At 36.1% G+C, this 20,775-nt stretch overlaps 2 protein-coding genes across 2 annotated transcripts in view; both read right to left on the bottom strand.

Annotated features, from left to right (window-relative positions):
* Window positions 1-4,178, bottom strand: part of LOC138332547 (sacsin-like) — a 50,301-nt gene extending 46,123 nt beyond the window's left edge. The window contains exons 1-3 of the mRNA XM_069280552.1: window positions 4,053-4,178; window positions 3,279-3,482; window positions 2,311-2,430 (exon numbers count right to left, since the gene is read on the bottom strand). Coding sequence (XP_069136653.1) covers window positions 2,311-2,430; window positions 3,279-3,410 — 252 coding nt within the window. The 5' untranslated portion in view covers window positions 3,411-3,482; window positions 4,053-4,178. The remainder of the gene's footprint in view (window positions 1-2,310; window positions 2,431-3,278; window positions 3,483-4,052) is intronic.
* Window positions 4,179-9,528: 5,350 nt separating this feature from the next.
* On the bottom strand, window positions 9,529-18,457 carry LOC138333174 (mucin-21-like). The gene is made up of 3 exons (XM_069281355.1): window positions 18,031-18,457; window positions 14,182-16,313; window positions 9,529-12,690 (listed from the first exon to the last, which is right to left on the bottom strand). The coding sequence occupies exons 1-3, from the start codon at window positions 18,097-18,099 to the stop codon at window positions 12,621-12,623; spliced, it is 2,271 nt and encodes a 756-aa protein (XP_069137456.1). The 5' UTR covers window positions 18,100-18,457; the 3' UTR covers window positions 9,529-12,620.
* Between the last annotated feature and the right edge of the window lie 2,318 nt (window positions 18,458-20,775).

Raw genomic sequence — 20,775 nt, 5'->3', positions numbered from 1 at the left:
ACGCGTTCTTTGTAGTAAAACGTAGTAAAACAAGTCACGTGATTATACCTCATTCATGCCATTGGCCGAAATAAATATGGGCTTGTATTAGTGGGTAACTAGTGATCACATGAGTGTGTGTTTACTTCCAAATAGAGTGATTTCTCTGACCTGGTATTTATACATACTTTGGCCTTATTTTCTCTGTGTTATATGTATATGTTCTGAGCCCTAAAGCAGGTAATAATATATATAAATATAAATTTAGAATTCTACGAATTTAGCCGGGAGTAGCCGATCTTCGCTGATTTTAGATTAGACGGTTACACCTATTGAATTGGTCAATTCGTATTATATCATTTATTTACAAAACGTGAAAATGATAGTTTTATAACTCATTTCAGATCATTATTTATAGTAAAATAATACATATGTGCAAGTCAAAATGATATGCATGCAATATTAATAATACTTTGGAGTCTAAATATTTTCAAATAAATCAATTTCTCCGAAGAAATGGCAAGCAAACTATCACCATATTTGGAAGTAAACACAAAATCACGTGATCACTAGTTACCCATAATACAATTGTATATTCCGGCCAATGGCATGAATGAGGTATAAGCACGTGACTTTTTTTTTACTACGTTTGACTACAAAGAACGCATGTTTTTACTACGAAAAATAGATGCAGATGTATCGCGAGTTGGGAGTTTAAAACCGCGTCCCTGGAGGATTTTTAGCCCAAAGTTTGAATCTGACCATTAAGACCGTAACAAAAATTCGTTGTGCCTTTATATAAGTGTATCGAGGCAGAGATTTACATTTATTTATGTAGGCCAAGCTAACAAGAAAATACAACATAAAAAAGTCTTTTTTTATTTTTTTTTTATTTTTATTTTCATTCATTCTTTTGATATAGTATAGTACGGTATGTACTACATGGACTTGGTACGAATGCCAATCAAAAAAACACACACACAGCTTTGAAACGAATTTTCAACCCACGGTTATATATATTTATAATTCGTTGTACACTTCCTTAGCTAGGGCTAACAACTACGTACACGCAGGCTACAGTTTCATGGCCGGGATGTGCAGGATCACATTTTTTTTTTGAAATCAAATGAATAAAAACTTGAATTAACAAAATCAACGTCGATCTACACAGTGCTCTATGAAAGGGTGGCCTTTGATTTCCACTTTCAAGACCAGATGTCGACATCTTTTAGTTTAGATGTCGACATCAATAACTGACAAGTCGGTGTCACACCCGAGCATAAACACATTAATCGCCGAGTTACCGACTGTCTACATAAATATCTTGGATTCATTATGTGGGCATGTACATGTGGTAAGTCGACATATTCTTCTGTTTATGTCGACATATTCCGATATGATTTCGACTTAATGCCTTAACGATGTCAACATTATTAAGTCGTAAGTCGGCAAATCGATAGCAGAAATATGCCACCATAAAATTGCAATATTTTCTAATTTTCGGATTAACGGGCCTTCGAACTATTAGGCCTTAGCGGTTCAAGTGACCTTAAAATTAACAGATGACGATTACTGCGTACTAATCAGACGGCGTGACTAGACCATTATTACACGATTATCTTATAATAAACAAATTATTGAAATTCATAGTTCAGAGAAAAATACTTTGACAACTCTCGGTAAAGAAATTGCTATCAAATTTCTTCATCTAGGTACAAACACATGCACACAATTATTTTCATTAGCAATCCAATATGGCGAGTGTTATCCATTGTTTGCGCATGTGTACAGGAAGGCGACAAGTCGACAACTCGACAACACGACAAGTCGACAACACGACAAGGCGACAACACGACAAGTCGACAACTCGACAACACGACAAGTCGACATTTTACCGCGACAACACGATATTCTGTACGCGCTAATTAGCGTGTTTGAAATGTCGACTTGTCGTGTTGTCGACTTGTCGTCTTGTCGTGTTGTCGACTTGTCGCGGTTCGAAAACGCGACAAGTCGACATTTTAACTGTTAAATCTCGGGTTGTCGCAGTTTGAGACCGCGACAACTCGACAAGGCGACAACACGACAAGGCGACAACACAACAACACGAGATGGCCGTAATCAGCCACCATAGATATCCTGTAATGTCTGACTCAATGTCAGGGGATGGATGGTCTATAATATCTGACTCAATTTAAGGGGATGGCCTTTAGCAGGACATTACCATGGAAACTTATTTAACTAATGTCGGACTCAATTTTGGAGGTTGACTTGTAGTAGGGCAACTCAATGTCAGAGTAAAACAGGAAATTTAATGTCTAACTTACATACCTGAAAGTACTTGTTAAAAGGTTTCTTCTTCCCACTACAGGGCTCCTGGTTGACATTTCTGCTGTCAAACATTATCTTTACCACTGAGGCACCTGCATCCTCAGCATTCTGTATCAACTCCTGTATTATAATAGGAAAGTCATTAGCAGTTTATTCTTCATTTGGTAAATATGTCCTTATATTGTTTATTCAAAGGAAATAACTCAAACAACTTTGTGAATTATTGCTTGAAAACTTTTTAACCTTACTAATCAGCAATAATGTCATGAGTGCCGACAGTGGTTAAAAACAAAATAATGATCCTGACCCTTTGACCTACACTTGTATAAGATATGTGTTGTTATAGAAGTGATGAACAGCAGTTTGAGCTAACAAATTATAACAGTACAGTGCAACAGAGGAATTTTAAAACAGATGACAACTGGCAAGACAATCCTACCTTAAAAGAGTAAAGGGAAATAACTCTTTGATATGTCCATTTACATAATTTCATTAGGACAAGGAAGTATGTTTTGTATGTCATAATTCCAACCGCGTAGACAAAATATAGTGTCTAATTTTCAATGCAGTCTGCAGGCTTATATTTTATATGAATATAGAGAAAATATTTATAAAGCCAAACGCCTGTGATCTGTCCCACAGGGACTTGGGACGAAATGTATAGAGAATACATGGTCATCTCTGATTTCCTAAGTGTCGCACCAAAATAAACCTTGTATTGTAAGATACTAACCTTATACTCTCTCTCTATATATATACATATTTATCCTGCAACTACCCCACATATTGACTGATAAAAAACTGCGAAATATAGACACCCACTCTAGTGGAGTTTAGACACATGTCAGAGTGTGCTGTAAAAAACAATAGAACATTATAATCCGATATATAGTACATTGAATGTAAATATACCATATTACATTCCCTTAATAGTTAAGCACATCGTGTCATACTTGTTGATTGGTTACCTTTAATATCTGCCCATCATCAGGGTACTCTGACAGAATGTTTTTTAGCATTCGTGTGAGAGGAGGCTGCTCCAAACCGGAGTACTCCGGCTCCATCTCCCCATCGGAGTTCTCTTCTTCATCCCCGTCCATATCTAGACGAGCTGATGGACACCAAGGCAACGACTACATCCAGTGTCGCATAATCAAGCTGCAGACATCCATCTAAAAATTAAAACTGGAAAACTGACGCCTGTCAGAAAGTTTGCGTTACCATGTATAATGATGTATAATGACTATTTCGCTGCAATTTGCAATTTACAGGAACGCTTTTGTAAATGTACTTGTAGTTAAATGATTTCGCGGCGATTCTTTTTTTTTTAATGCGGATTCTACCATGTTTCTAACTTTCGAGAAAATCCGGCAATAGATATAGTTGTGGGAGTTAGTAAACGGAACAGCCGAAAATGCCGTTTATCGTTAATCAAAGGCCGTAAGTCCGCGAAATAGGGTCCGATGAAAGTGCCCAGCAAACTCATCGGAGTCCTTGGCGCATTTAACTATGTGATCAATTTACACAAAAAAATCGCTATTGATTTGTGGCAGTTATTGCATGGAAACCAAGCGTTATAGACAGACAGACAGACAGACAGGCCCAAATTAATACCCCCGTTTCGGTGAAAGCGGAGGATAAAAAAAATCAGATAAAAATACGTTGTAATAGCCCTCGATCATCCCACAACTACATCATTGCCCTACGCCTGTGATTATACCCATGTCATAACAATGCCTTACCTTGTATTACCACCCTGATCTGTATAACTACAATGGAGTCAGCTCACAAACAGTAGTACCCACTGTTTGTCCACTGGTGATAGTAACACTGTCAGATAATGCGCTCACTTCTTTTATAGATAGTTGTCCGCACAAAAACGAAAGTAAAACGCACTTAGATTCCGAGAACATGTACTTCAATAGTATTCAGTAAACGACTACACACAGTTTTCATAAACTGTAAAACTGTTAAGAGAGCACACTTTGAGTTATCAATAATTTTTGCAGTAACCTATATACATTTATAGAAGTAGATATTTGTTTATGCATTCCTTACCATATAATTAAGCACAGGGACCTGGCACGATTTTTTTTAACTAACAGTATACATATGATACTATAATATATAAACACATGTATATGTATACTGTTGGTTAAAAATTTTCGCGCCAGGTCCCTATGTAATTAAGCAACCGAATATCGGAACTAAAGTATCTAACATTTCTATATACACCTTATTATTTTAATTTATTTTTTTTATTTCATATTTATTTATTTATTTCATTTAGGAGTTCATACCGAAGTTGAAAATAGAATAAAAATCATATGGTAAAGTATTTGATTTTATTGTGAATGATAAATAACGATCTATTTGACACTATGTTTGATTTTACCTCAATTTCACCGTTTTTAGTTATACACATGAAAAGCTATTTAGTATTTTCTTTCAAAAAGGTTGTCTGATATGATCAGTCCATTGCTCAGAATACAGCATTTTTAGCCCACCATCTGATGATGGTGGGCTAAAATCGCCCTGCGTCCGTGGTCCGTCGTCCGCCGTCCGCCGTCCGTCCGTCGTCCGTCCGTAAACAATGCTTGTTATCACTATTTCTTAAAAACTGCTGCAGGGATTTTGTTCAAACTTCACATGGAGGGTCCCCTTTGTCCATATTTGTGCCATACAGATTTTGAGGCTGATCGGAAAAACAAGATGGCTGCCAGGCAGCCATCTTTGATTTTGGCAGTTGAAGTTTGTTATCGATATTTCTTGAGAACTACTGAAGGGATTTTGTTCAAACTTCACATGGAGGTTACCGTTGGTCCCTAGTTGTGCCATACAGATTTTAAGGCTGATCGGAAAAACAAGATGGCCGCCAGGCAGCCATCTTTGATTTTGGCAGTTGAAGTTTGTTATCGATATTTCTTGAGAACTACTGAAGGGATTTTGTTCAAACTTCACATAGAGGTTACCCTTGGTCCCTAGTTGTGCCATACAGATTTTGAGGCTGATCGGAAAAACAAGATGGCCGCCAGGCAGCCATCTTTGATTTTGGCAGTTGAAGTTTGTTATCGATATTTCTTGAGAACTACTGAAGGGATTTTGTTCAAACTTCACATGGAGGTTACCCTTGGTCCCTAGTTGTGCCATACAGATTTTGCGGCTGATCGGAAAAACAAGATGGCCACCAGACAGCCATCTTTGATTTTGGCAGTTGAAGTTTGTTATCGATATTTCTCGAGAACTGCTGAAGGAATTTTGTTCAAACTTCACATGGATGTTACCCTTGGTCCCTATTTGTGCCATACAGATTTTGAGGCTGATAGGAAAAACAAGATGGCCGCCAGGCGGCCATCTTGGATTTTGATAGTTAAGGTTTGATATCCCCATTTCTCAAAAAGTGCTGAAGGGATCTTTCTCAAATTTAATATGTAGGTTCCCCTAGGGCCCTTGATGTGCGAATTGCATTTTTGGACCAATCGGTGAACAAGATGGCCGCCAGGCCGCCATCTTGGATTTTGATAGTTAAAGTTTGTTATGGCTATTTCTCAGATAGTACTGAAGGGATCTGTCTCAAATTTCATATGTAGGTTCCCCTAGGGACCTAGTTGTGCATATTGCATTTTGGGACCGATCGGTTAACAAGATGGCCGCCAGGTTCCCCTATGGCCCTAGTTGTGCATATTGTGATTTGGGACCGATCGGTCAACAAAATTGCTGCCAGGCAGCCATCTTGGATTTTTATATTCAAAGTTTGTTATCGCTATTTCTCAGAAAGTATTGAATGGATCTTTTTCAAATTTCACATGTAGGTTTCCCTAGGGCCCTAGTTGTGAATATTGTGATTTGGGACCGATTGATCAACAAGATGGCCGCCAAGGATTTTGATAGTTGAAGTTTGTTACCGCTATTTCTCAAAAGGTACTGAAGCGATCTGTCTCAAATTTTATATGTAGTATGTTTGAAAAAGTTTAAAAAGTAGAGAAAATATCCATCTTTCCTTTGTCAGATATAGATCATTCTTTGGTGGGCGCCAAGATCCCTCTGGGATCTCTTGTAATATATCCAATTGGCAAATCGTTGGTCCTGTGCCCTTCTGTGTATTTTTATGTTAAATACACCTCGACATTTAGTCATACTGAAGTACGTGACGGTTTTGGAAAAAAAAACTTGATATGCGCCTCTGCAGAAAAGAATGTAATTTAGTGTATATGTATCTACGCTTCACTAGTGTTAGGTCCTTTCAGAAGGTTTCCATTCCTATATGAAATAATTTGATTTTAAATATATCATGAATATCAACGGTAACATAATGCCAGCATCGCTGCAACCAGATACCGATGAAACAAATATCACACTTTAAATCCACAAAATTTTGCTTGGGAAATGACAACACAAAACTTTTAGTATTTTTTTTGTTGATAAATGAAACTTCTCTATAGTACTCTGTAAATGTGTGCTACAGGACAAGGACCTGGCACGAATTTTCAACAAACGGTATTATATATACATATTTGACAACTATTATTTGTATATACCGTATTAAGCATAATATAAGTCATTGTCTCAAAAATAACTGTAACGTCATGCATGTTGATATTATACTATTATCGACCTATTTTCAGGTGGATACGGTGAGTTATCAACCCGAGTAAGTGATATATCCCGAGGCCGTAGGGATATATCACTTACTCGGGTTGATAACTCACCGTATCCACCTGAAAATAGGTCGATAATTGTGTAGTATCGCGGAAAAAAATGACCTCCCATTTTTTTTTTTTTTTTTTTTTAATTGAAAAATGACCACCTTAAAGGGACAATTCAGTCTAAGAGAACATTAATATTTGTATATATATCAGATAAAACAACTTCTAATGGAAATTACATCAGTCAGTTTTACTGTGATATGTCTGAAACGCATATGGTGGTGACACGTGTGTGAAATATTCAAACTTGCTCGCTGTCCGCCATTACACACTGTGGTCGAACTTCTTGTATGCCGAACCCTGTCCCTTGCTCGTAAAGTAATGCAACTTTTGGCTAGAACTGCTCAAATCGCTCTGACAGTAGTGTGTTTACCTTATTAGGTGAATTGTCTTGCCTAAAAATCATTTTATCACCTTCTCAGTGGTTATGTAGTTCATTTGTTTAACGTGCGTGACTTTGGCTCGGGTATGGGTACAGAGTTAATATTGTACCTGCTTAATCGTATTGATCAACGATTTGATATTTCAACGATATTAATTAAAATACTTAACAATGTTGTGGAATTTGTCAATGTTTTACGTTATATGTTTCATAAGAAATGTAGAACAATACATTTATGCTATAGTTTGCTTATTGGTTATGTAAAAGAATTTGCCTGAGTGAATTGTCTCTTTAATTAACTGTTGATTGTATTTTAACCCAAATAAAACCGAACAATGGAAAACTGGAAGCTAAAAATAGGGGAGCTTATATTCACCACTCAGTAATTTGTCTGAAATAAAATTACTATAATCTTATACTTGTAGCCGTGTAATATTAGTTTTATCGTATCAGGTCAGTGGAATATCCAATTAATGAAATTGTTTGATACAGTCTACACATGTATATATAATCTACTCGTGACCGGGTACGATCGTCTATCTAGCACGTAGATAATACAACCCATGGGATAGATATAGGATCACCTCATTTACCTTTATCTGACATGACAGAGAAAGAAATCAAAGTACAAGTAGTTTATAGTCACATTCATAGCTGATAATTCAGATCCGGGAATGTGTACACGTACACCTGGCACTTCTGAAAAATCATACATCTACATGTACAACATAAATAGCCCGAGATACTCTAGCCCTGACACCAAACGTTATCGGCGAATTCAATTTTTTTTATTTTCTCGGGCTACAACGTACACAGAGCAATCTGAAAATTAGTTAAGTTTATATATTTTCTGTACATTTGGACCCACCAGAGTCCCCACAGATCATTTTAGACGTTTTAGTGGTCCAAAATCGGTAGAATCATATTCTATATGGTTCTATACATGTATACGGGAGTAAAGTATACTATATAGTCTCGATTTACAATCAAGACTCCTAAAAACGTCTAAAATGGTCAATGAGGACTTTGTAACTAATTTTAAAATCCCTGTGGACATATACGTATATATATATACATTGTACAATGTATTAGTTTTTACATATACATAGAGAGAGAAATGTCTATAGATCCAAACACATGCTGTTTAACTAGACTGTTAACATACATAGCAGTGATCTTTGATAATCTATGACCATTCATTTTGAACCAGTGTATTGGTTATTGCGCTAATATGTTCAAAATCAACTTTGCGGTAAAATATTATCGCACAACAATAAGATTGTTAACACAATTGACTATTTTCTTTTCAAGTGTACACTATACAGTGTGTCCCATCAGAATATCAAAGACCAGTATTCCAACTGCGTAACACCTGCATTTAAACATGGTGTCGATCTTATCCTTATGTAATAATATTGATTTAAACACAGTTTATTTGCATCCAAGTTTTACAATTGTGATGATTTAGATATGATATTTTATGATATATTTTATTGTAAGTTAGGTACTAGACTCGGTACGGAACGATCAGATAACTCCAGAATATCTTTCCGTCAAAGGTACACCATATTAAATTTCAAAGTTAAACTTCAATTATTCTTACGTCATCTACAAAACGTGCAGAAATTCCGTATCCATATCCTGTGAAACACTTGATTCGAGGACACGCTGGTTTCCTGTTATGTGTGGGTAGGCTTTTGGCTCTATTAATATTTTGTCTCTCTATACATACATGTATATGTCATACTGTGTAAACACAGTATTACACACATATAGAGCGAGTACAAAATATATATAGAGCCAAACACACGTGCTTCAATTTCCTTCGTTTCTATCACGAGCATTTGCAGACTAAAAATGATCCGACAGCATGTCTTGGTAATATATTATCTCAGAAAGTACTACCAAGACATCTATAATAACATATCTTTCTTAAAACAAAAAAGCGTGCCCCTGTGGTTTAACTTTGTCAGTAGTGAAATGAAGGGAAGTAACTCTGACAGATCATCATTTAATGGAGACTGCAGATGATTCGCATTGTGCCTCCTTGTGATTGCGGGGTTTAGTTATCCATTTTATAGGATTATCTCGCTGAAACATACAGACAAAATTATAACTCAAACGAATTAGTAACTCAAAAAGAAATGTAGTTTATTTCAAGAATTTTCACACTAATGGTTTCAACAATATGTTTTTTGTGAATTTCAAGTCTGTTTTAATTAAAATCGTATACCGGACATCTTTCAAAACACGCATGATAAAGCCTATATTTTTGCCATAAATTGCTCATTATTTATTTTAAAAAATATAATTATTAAGTTAATTATTAACTACAATGAAAAATCATTAAAAGTTAAAAATTTCACTCCAACTTCATCAATTGGAGTGTTCCCTCCGGACTCACAGAATAAAAACATAAGCTGATGGAGTGGCATGTTCTTACATTACCCAGACATGCATTCATATCAACCAGTAAGTACAGCGAAGCTAGACCATTAAAAATCCGTATTTTATTTTATTTCTCAGACATGTACTTCAGAAAAGATTAAGACACCGATTAGAATCAGAACCCTTTAATCCTCGAGTATCCAGAGGTTACTATCACTGACGCGATATATAAATGCTACCCTAGACCATCTCGTAGTAAAACTGAAGGCAATTCATGAGAAAATAACTGACAAATCATAAGCCTGCAGCGACTTCGTTTGAAGATTACAGAGAGAGCGACACACAACTTAATAAAAACATAGTGTACCCTGAGATAGTCCTGGGGTGGATATAACGTCAGTGATAGTAAGCCCCTGGATCGAGGACATTTGTATGAATGTCTTAATATTTTAGATATATATAAAATGGAGACCATTTCCACAGACACATTGATCTGAAAGATAAACGGCAGGATTCTATGTCACCATCACACACAGATACACAAATAAAAATACCTACCACTGGGCACTAATGTCGTGGTCACATACAGACGCTAACGCCATGGTCATACCTTGGTGCTGACGTCACGGTCACACATGGGCGCTTACGACACCACCACTGTCACACATAGACGTTTACGACACCACCACGGTCACACATAGACGCTAACGACACCACCACGGTCACATAAGATCAGAACTTTAAATATATATCAAATTTTGCTAAAAGTTAATATATAGCGTAATAACATAAAGAATTTGTACTCGGCCACATGTGTGAACCCGGTGACCGTTTTTGTGCAGCGAGGCGAAGCTGACGCACGTTTACACACTGGAGTTTGCCGAAGTTGTCAAAACACCGATGTTCAAGTAGCTCAACGTGTTTGAGATTGTCGTTTGACTTGACGATGTTACATTCTTGGGAGCCATGTGATGAAATAATCTACGCTTAGATCCATCGCCATCAACAGACGGAACATTTTCACTTGTGTTCGATGGGTACAATGTATTTGTGGTGACGCGTAACTGTCCATACGTGGATTACTAGCGGTGCATGTTTTATAATACACATGATTAAATTCTCAAAGAACAAAGACAAGGGGATATGTTTATAACTGACCTCTGTCAGAGGGTCTCACGCCCGCCCCCACCCCAAAGACGCGATCGTAGGATGTACACAGACACAGAGGTAATGTTTACATTTGACAGCACTGCACGTCGCCCCGGTCGGGATATTTTTCCCGTTTCTTTATACAATCATTAATTTAAAAAATTTTGGTATCATATATAAATATAAAACATATATGTATTGTTTACATTTTCCCAAAATTCTATGAAAAACAACAATATACACGTAATGTTGTGTCAAAATGTAAACAAAGCCATGTGTTTCTTTTACAAAAAAAAAGTAGCCCTTTAACGTTGCATAGAATATTTTCATACGCAAGTTCAAAGTTCAATGTTACCATGCAGTTATGGTAAACAAAATCGGTTAGTACTTGCATATAGTGAACAAGCCTAGCAAGTGTAAATATATACATATGGACGCTAACGTTACCAAAATACCTTGACGCTAACGTCGCCACAACAACATGACGCTAGCGTCACCATAATACCTTGACGCTAGCGCCAACACCTTGATGCTAACGTCACCACAATACCTTGACGCTTACGTCACTAACACACATTGACGCTAACATCATCGCCACACATTGACGCTAACGTCACCACCAAACATTGACGCTAACGTCACCACAACACCTTGACACTAACGTCACTACAACACTTTGATTCTAACGTCACCATCACAGGTAGGGATTTATTCTTTTTCTCCTACATACAAAAGAAAAAGAGGAGATAATAGCCTAAACAGAAACATTTTCACCGCGACATGAACATTGTTCCATCGACTGCACGTCAATATTAATGACGTCATCGACAATGCATGCCACGGTCACAGCGAATGAAGTCATGACGTCACGCATTTGTCTTCAGGTTCAAAAGAAGGGATTGACAGAGAAATCTTCCATAGACTGGTTCCCTTCCCTTAGTTCTCTACCTTCCGCCAGGCTTCGCTCCGCTCAGTGAAGCGTACGCAAGGGAGGTAACCGAGGCGAGAACCAGTCTAAATCTTCCACGGCTAAGTGAATGGTGGGAGAAGCTCACGTCACCACCACACTTTGACGCTATCGTCACCACCACATGTACACGTACATTGTACTCATGAGCATTTGCAGACGAAAACTTCATCTATCAGATAATATTACCAAGACATATATTATAGTATTTTTATTAAAACGTACGTACTCAAAGTCTGTTGTTACCAACTTCACTATGAAGCAAAATCATTGTTAGTACTTCCTGATTCACTAAGGTTTCAATCTCTACCCATTGTGCCGTTTCTTACATTCAATTTCTACACTCAGTTACCGTTCCGTATTCGGAAAGACAACTCTGAACAGAGGAAATATTGACTCTAAAATCATTACGTTACTAACACCCACAACATCGCCATCTCCTGGAGAGATCATTTGGCCTAGCATTCGCAGCACACTAAACGATAATCGCAAACAAACATCATCATCCCACTATACCCTTAATTTTGGACACGAATGCCTTCGGAATATTGGTCCATTGATAGTCAGAGACCTAGCATAGGGCTCTCACCGTGACCTATTTACTTGCAAACAATTAAAATAAGGCATAAGAAATGGAGAAATGGTGTCCTCGTCTGTTTTAAATGGTGATCGGTTGACAAGCTCTGCCGTCGGTCTACATCAGCGTTGTGGTGTGACGTCACGCGTCGTACTCGGTAGGTGGCGTAATGTATCCAGACAGCGCTGCATTGTGGGCCTTCTCTAGTTTCCTGAAAACATAAATAAAAGTTTACTGTGATATGCGAGCTTCCTTAATTGAAAACTTTATGTTCTTTCCAATTCACAATTACTTATAAAATAACACTCTTCATTTCTTTTCTATTCTAAGGCCAAAATGTGTCTGTTTAGGGCAACATCGGCAAAAAAAGACAACAGGGTCGGTTAGTGTCTTTTACTCTAAGATAATGGTCAGAACCAGAGTCTGAGATCGAAATCCCAACTTTAAAAAAAATCGTAGAAAAGTGGGGAAAAAATAGGGTCGGTCGGTCGGGTAACCCTAAACAGACATATTTTTTTTTTGGCCTAATGCATATTCAAAATACATGTACAAGACATTCCACCAGCGAGTTAAAGCTGACATGAACTTGCCACTGGACGCTATCGTTTCCCCAGGAACGTCAAAACGCCAAAGCGCCAACACGCCTTGGTGATCTTGACGTCTTACAAAAGAGAGCATGTTTGCGGGAGAGTTGATTAACTTTAACGAATTAATCCTTCATAACATTTCTAACTGAATACAAAGGAAAACTGACCAATTACAAAATAACACAAATAATTACTACAACATTGCGTTCTAAATAGCTAATATATGCAAGCATGCTATGCTATTTTTTTCTAACAACATTTTATTTCAAATCTCTGTAAGAGCCAACGCCCGTCATCTAAACATTGGAGACATTAGCAATTAAATTACAAAAGACAATGAGGCTGAATTAGATATATCACGAGATCAATCAAATGACGCTTATTTTATTTTATCAGTTCCTCTATTTAAAACAAAACACTACTTATTGCCAAAGCAGAGCGATACAACTTGTATTCTTTAGGGATCAAAAAATTTCAAAATCTCTGGTCGGGACTGTGCACGGTAAATACTACAACTTTTGGAGTATCAATCAGTAGTTGATATTTAGTCAGGTTGGTACTCTTTTATGTACCTGATAGAATCAGAATCTAACCGGGACCAAAGTAATAGCCTAATTTATTTGAGTATCTGGGTCAATATTCATTTTCTAAGTCACAACCGGGTCGATATTGCACTGACCTTGTCGGCCAAACGTTGAGTTCTTCAGGGTGGCGTCCTATGGCTTTCATTCTTCTTGTAATTAACATACACATGAGATAATCGTTTTGACATTTGTCAAAGAAACAACATATCTAATACAAAAAATTAGATTCTGTCAATATGGTGTTATACCACCCTGGTAGAATATAAAAACAATGACCTCGGGCTGTCATTATCTATTCTATCAGGGTGGTATAACACCAAATGGACCTCAGCAAAGATCCATAATTTAAATTTCTTTCATATCAGCCGTGTTTGTGATGTCTAAGTTTTTTCTTTTTTTTTTCTAAGCGCTGTTCTATTGGATGACCTAGCCATAACAACTACAAGCTCATCGCCATACCTTCTATTAAGCAAAACAAAACTAGCTCACGAAAAGCAACCTGGCGTTGCTAAGCGATTTGAGCGCTCTAACCTCTTGCGGTTCAGGACAGTGATGGTGACTGCGAAGACGATTATGACAGGAACGCCAACTGTAACGGCGATGGCGATTGGCCAGTACGTGTCGTCATCATCGTCGCCCATTTGGTGTTGTATCTGGACATCCATACCATTGGGGATCTCCTCCGTTGACGCCTGGTTGTTACTTTGTGAAGCATTGGTAGGTTTAGTAGTAGTCTCAATTGTTACGGTTCTGGTATTATTTACTGTCATTTTTGTTGTGACGCTGTCTAAGGCCGACATTGTGGTAGAAGCTGTTATGTTTGTTTGCTCCGTATTGCTAGCGTGTCCAACTGTTGTCTTCTGTTCTGCTAGTCCAGTAGTCGTTAAAGAATTGCTCTCGGTTTTTGTAATTATGCCAGCTGACGAATTGTGTCTTCCCGCGGAACTTCCGTTACTTGCCCCAGCAGAAGACGATAATGTGTTGGCGGAAGTGGAAGTGGTAGAAATGGAACCAAAGCTCGCGATCTCACTGTCATTTGGTTTTTGTGTACTACTCGTTATCGATGTCAAGTGAATTACTGCTGTTGATTTGCTTGCTCTAACTTCCGGAATCGTCGATTTCGAAGTCGTCGTCTGGTTTGTTCCGATTTCGGGATTAGTTGTTTGACTTGGTCTGGTTTTCGATGAAGTTGTTTTGCTTGCTGTACTGAGTTCCGGCAATGTAGGATTGCTTATTCTATCGACTACTGGTGTTGTTGTTTTTACTTTTCCGTTGTCTTCATGCATTGTAGTTTTAGCTAGTCCGTTATCTCCTAGTGTCGTTTGGTCTTTTGTTGTTGTTGTTTTGTCTTTTGTTGTTTTGTCTTTTGATGTTGTTGCTTTGTCTTTTGGTGTTGTTGTTTTGAATTTACCACTATCCTCTAACGTTGTTTTGTCTTCTGTTGATGTTTTGTCTTTTGGGATTGTTGTTGTTTTTTCTATTCCACTATCCTGTAACGTTATTTTGTCCTTTGTTGTTACTGTTTTGTGTCCTGGTGTTGTTGTTTTGTCTTCAGATGTTGTTGTTTTGTCTTCTGATGTTGTTGTTTTGTCTTCAGATGTTGTTGTTTTGACTTCTGATGTTGTTGTTTTGACTTCGGATGTTGTTGTTTTGTCTCCTGGTGTTGTTGTTTTCACTATTCCACTATCCTGTAACGTTGTTTTGTCCTTTGTTGTTACTGTTTTGTCTTCTGATGTTGTTGTTTTGTCATCAAATGTTGTTGTTTTGTCTTCTGATGTTGTTGTTTTGACTTCTGATGTTATTGTTTTGACTTCTGATGTTGTTGTTTTGACTTCTGATGTTGTTGTTTTGTCTCCTGGTGTTGTTGTTTTCACTATTCTACTATCCTGTAACGTTGTTTTGTCCTTTGTTGTTGCGGTTTTGTTGTCTGATGTTGTTTTGCTTTCTGGTGTTGTTTTTTTGACTATTTGACCATTTCCTGTTGATTTTGATTTTACTATCTGACTGTCTGTAGTTGAAGCAATATTGATAGAAGTTGTGAATTTGTGCGCATCACCTTTGTTTACTGTCGATGTTAAATCAGTTGTCACTTCCGATATATTTGTGTCGGTCGAAACGTTTGGTCCAACATCAACATCTGAGATGATAGAGTTTGCAGATTTATTAACATCATTTACATCCACTGAGGTGGTTATATTTGGCACATTATTCAAATTTGGTGTGGTACGTTTATCCACACTTATAACCCCCTGTGTAGTTACCATACTTTTACCTTCCGTTGTAGCAGAAACATTTGACCTTTCACCTTGGTTTGTTGTCATTGGTATTGCTGACGTAATTTGTGTTACCGGAATGCTGTCTATATCTTTAGTAACAGCTAGTAGTGACGTCATGTCTGAAGACGACGATGTAGATGATATAGGTGATGATTTAAGTGGTGTTATAGGAGAACTTAATATTATATCTGATGACGTAGTTATCTCCCCTTTATAAGAGTTGATATGTGTGTCATCATGGTTCACTGTCGTATTGGGTGACACATATTCATTTCTATAGAAGTCCGTCTGGTGTTTTAGGTCTGTTGACCGTGGTGTAGGATTAGTCGAGTTTATAGGACCGAGATTTGTGGGTGTCATTGTGTCCTCGCTTGTTTGACTAGCCACCTAAAACATAAAACACATTCCTAAATATCTTATCAAGGAGTACTTCTGAAGTTGTGTCAATAATACATGTATACATACGAAACATACACCAGCACTTAAATAGAGAAAACATGGGCATTTACCCGATAGATACTGGTGATATAATGAATTCCTTGGTAGAAAGACAGAAATAAGAACACGATAATTACGAGATATAGAAAAGCTTTAAAATAACTTTTTTTTAAATGAACTTTGTTTTTCAATCTCACTGTAATTAGTGGGTTTTTTAAGAAAACTTTAAACACTGTAACAAGTTTGGTACGATGTCATGTGAGCACCATTACATTTATAACGATAGATTTTAAGACAAAATCTTTTACAGAGTAACATTGTACCGTCTATAATGTTCCTAATTATTATCCATTCATATGATTACTTTGTCGTTACATGTGACAAAGAATACCCCGTGAAACACAATACATAAATGTCATATGTATACTTTTTCATCTACTATGCAGAGATATTTTCCCGTAAAGATCTCTACTTTGAAATACAATATATCACCAGGCACGTACATTGTGTGTAATGTACGCGACGTCAACATATATAATGAAACGTTGAACTCCCCAGGGAAGTGTTCTAAGGCCATCTTTATTTATTCTTATTAAAATGTTATATTTCACATGTATTCAATTCATATCACCACAGCTATATTACTTTGTAATGCGAGTAGAATGGTGTGTGTGAATGTATGTATTTATGTATTATGTATATACAATGTATAACCTAATTAGTTTTCTTTTCTTTGTTTTGTTGCTATATATGATTATTCATTTCAAAATATTGTAACCAATTTCCACCCAAGGAAAGAATCTTATAAATTGGCACTCCTTTAATGGAAGTGATGCTACAAATCATAAAACATTATCACTATTAAATGATAGACAAATCATGATCTCATTAGGCTGCCAGTTAGAGCAGACACAATTAATTTCCAGTTTCTAATGGATGAGAAATATTATTATAACCAAATTGATGTTTCAATTAACTAGAAAGGGAACCGCCGTTTACGTTTTCTTGACATCTATTGCCAATAATATCAAGTTTAGAAATTAATCTTATATAATTGCCTACGCTTATTAAATCGACCCACAAAGTTACATAGTTGTACTCATCAAATTAGAAACAGGTAAGTCACTATCTTCGATTACATTTAAAATAAACTTGAAACCTAAAAAAAAAAAAGAAAAAAAAAAAGAATTTCTACAGGCTTTGCCTGTTTTCACCATTATGTCAATAAAATTTGCTAAATTGAAAAAATATTCTTTTAACACAAAAAATATTTTTTCTCCGTTACTTGTGTTTTTAGATGAATATTCATAAATGACGCTAAAATGTAAATATGCCGATTATACGTTACAATTATCTACGAGTTACGACATAACTAGCTTTGTAAATTTTAAAAACAACATTACAAAAATAAATAACGTCGTTATCTTACTCTTTAATCTTTTTTTTAAATTTTGCTTTTATCTTTTTTAACCTGCTGTATGAATCGTGTGAGAAAAAACCATAAGAAAACTAAGGACATATGTTGAGTATTCATCCAATATTGTTTACCCTTTATAAAGAGTATGTAAAGTTAAAATCGTTGATACATTATATTTGTTTAACAGCTCGTATTTGTGTTAAGAAATCAAAACCTACTTCTATAAACACGTAAAAACATTTCACTTACCGTGTCCAAAAATATCAAGACTAATATTGCTGCCAGTCGGTGATAATTATTGCTATAAAACGTCTTCATGGTGAGCCACAGCCTTAATTAGAAAATTAAAGATGTCATTATAAAAATTTCAGTAGAAAACCCCTTCCTCGAACCATTTTTACTTTTAAAATAACGATTCTCAGCTCTTGTGCATACTGTCAACACAAACTTCGATGTAGACGTATCCTTAATCCGGCCAGACTGTTTTGGACTTAAGGACGCATGATGATTACATAGAGACGTGGGTGCGCGCGTGCCAGGGTTGGCCAGCTAAGGACAGGTGTTACACATACCTGTAAATCGTTACACCCATAACATCAGACATGTGGACGGAAGTATGGTGCTGTCCTCCTCATTTATATAGCCAGCTAATGGCCATATATGGGGGCCAGGGAGGGTAGGTCTGGTATTCTACTGACTGTACAGGAATTCCATTTACTCAGCGTTGGGGAGAATTTTGGTATATTTCGTGGCAAAATGACGAAATGGAACAAATCAGTTATCGTACTATTAGACCACAGGAGTTTGACGTTCTGTCAATAATATATAGTATACATATATATATAAAAAAATACCCCTATATACTATATAAATATATAGTATATAGGGGTATTTTTTATATATAAAAAATACCCCTATATACTATATAAATATATAGTTTATAGGGGTATTTTTATATATGTATACTATATATTATTGACAGAACGTCAAACTCCTGTGATTAGACCTATTGGGGAAAAAAAAACAAAAAAAAAACAGACGAACAAGTGATTGCATTGAAATTGGCCGTTTATTGGTACATAGACAAGTGATATTGATTTGGAACGTAATTTGGGATTTCAAAGACACGAAAAACTGGATTTGGTGCTGGATGAACGTCGCAGTGCCCGCGAAAAGCCACCGAAAATGGTCTCGTACATTTACAATCTACAATTATGTAGATTGAGCCCTTACTAGTACCTTGAGTGGACTTTACAGATAAGTTAGAGTACACATGACAAAAATATAGCGAAAATTAATCATATGACAATGCTTGATACATGTAAAAAACAAATCATGAAGAAATGTAAAACCGTGAATCGATCAGCCAATCAGAGGCGACGTTACAGGCGTTAACGCCACGTTTTCCTTTTATGAGCCAATAAAGTAAAGTGTTTAATAAGTTAATGAAAATGCTGATCAATAAATGCAATTCGATCCATTTTAGAAATGCGTTTTTTTATTGAGGAATGTTTGTAAACAGGATTAAACAATCGCATTACTTCTCTTACCAACGACTATATAATAACGCTGTTGGGAAGATTTTGCGGTCTTTTTTTACATTGTAGATACTGACAGACCAATGGAATCTGCTGTAGATCTTCCCTGTTCTCCAAGTACACGTACTGTGGTCTTGTGTGATGTATGTAAATAGGTTATCTACCGCTGTTGTCTTGTGTTGTCTTATGATAAAAATGAAACGCATTTGAAAAAAGGAAAATTGATTCTTTTATTTTATTACTAATTAAGTGCTTCATTTGCAAACGATCCGACCAAAAATGAAAATTAAAATCTCTAAGCTTAAATTAATTAGACAATACAATCAATCTAAATTTGGTCGAAACTTCCATCCAAGAAATCGGGTGCGTTGTGTTATAGAATATGAAATTTTATGTCAACTATGAAATATCAATAGTGATATTTTTTACCAATCATTGTTCCTAATCATGTGGCAAATAAAAGTCTTCATATGTGTGTATAATGTTTATCTACAAAGGAATTTTTTTTATGAATTTTGGAATTTTGGCGGGAAATAAACATTTTAAAATTGCCAAACATTTGTATCAAATGCCTATAGAACTTGCATGCCCAGTTTCAAGGGATCCAGCTCTTTATATTCTATCAAGTGAAATTTCAATTAAATTTAGTATTATCATGATTACTTTTTTGTCAGGTACAAAAGCTACAATTAATCTTTATTCAAATTTATGCTTACAAAATGTTATTTTTTATTTTATTTAATAAAATAATAGTCGTTTTCGACATGAACGCTGTACATTTCTAGAATGAGCAACTAAAGCATTACGTTTGAAGGTTCCGTATTTTTTTCTCCGGTTTCATCACCGACGTTTAGTATCTCCGTCTCAATAAACAATATGGCGACGCCCTGGCCAGCTGCCCGTGGCTTAAATTCATTGCGGACTCTATCAGGTAACTCACAAAACTGGGACAAATTTTGATTAGTTAATTATACATAACATGTTATCGATTTACACGAAAACATATAGTTTTGTTGAGAATAATTGTAATATCGGGGGTATATCGTACATTATCCTTAGGGACTGTTTTATAACGGGCAAAGTTTATGTAACAAGGACGTTTACAAGTTTCATTACTTTTAAGTGTATCACTCCGTGAATGTCGTGTGAATAAATTACCACGAGCCCAGTAAATATTTATAAAAATGTTCAGAAATGTTATGAATTTAATATGATTTAGATGTAGACTGTTGACAGGAATTTTTTTCAGCACAAAAAATATATCGGATTATTCCGTTTCCTTCTCACTTTTTTCCCCAAGTATTTTTTTTTAGAATATGGTAGTATCATTGATCTTGTTTAAATTGAAACTAATACATTTTGATATAACTTTTGGCAATTTCTTGACTTGGTTATTGATGCATTTGTTTTTTTTTTAAATAGAAAACAGGTTTTGCAAAATAAACAAAAAAACTTG

This window comes from Argopecten irradians, chromosome 10 (assembly GCF_041381155.1).
Source record: "Argopecten irradians isolate NY chromosome 10, Ai_NY, whole genome shotgun sequence".
NCBI classification, from domain to species: Eukaryota; Metazoa; Mollusca; class Bivalvia; order Pectinida; family Pectinidae; genus Argopecten; species Argopecten irradians.
The sequence above is the reverse complement of the archived record's forward strand: the minus strand, read 5'-3'. Positions and strand labels throughout refer to the sequence as shown.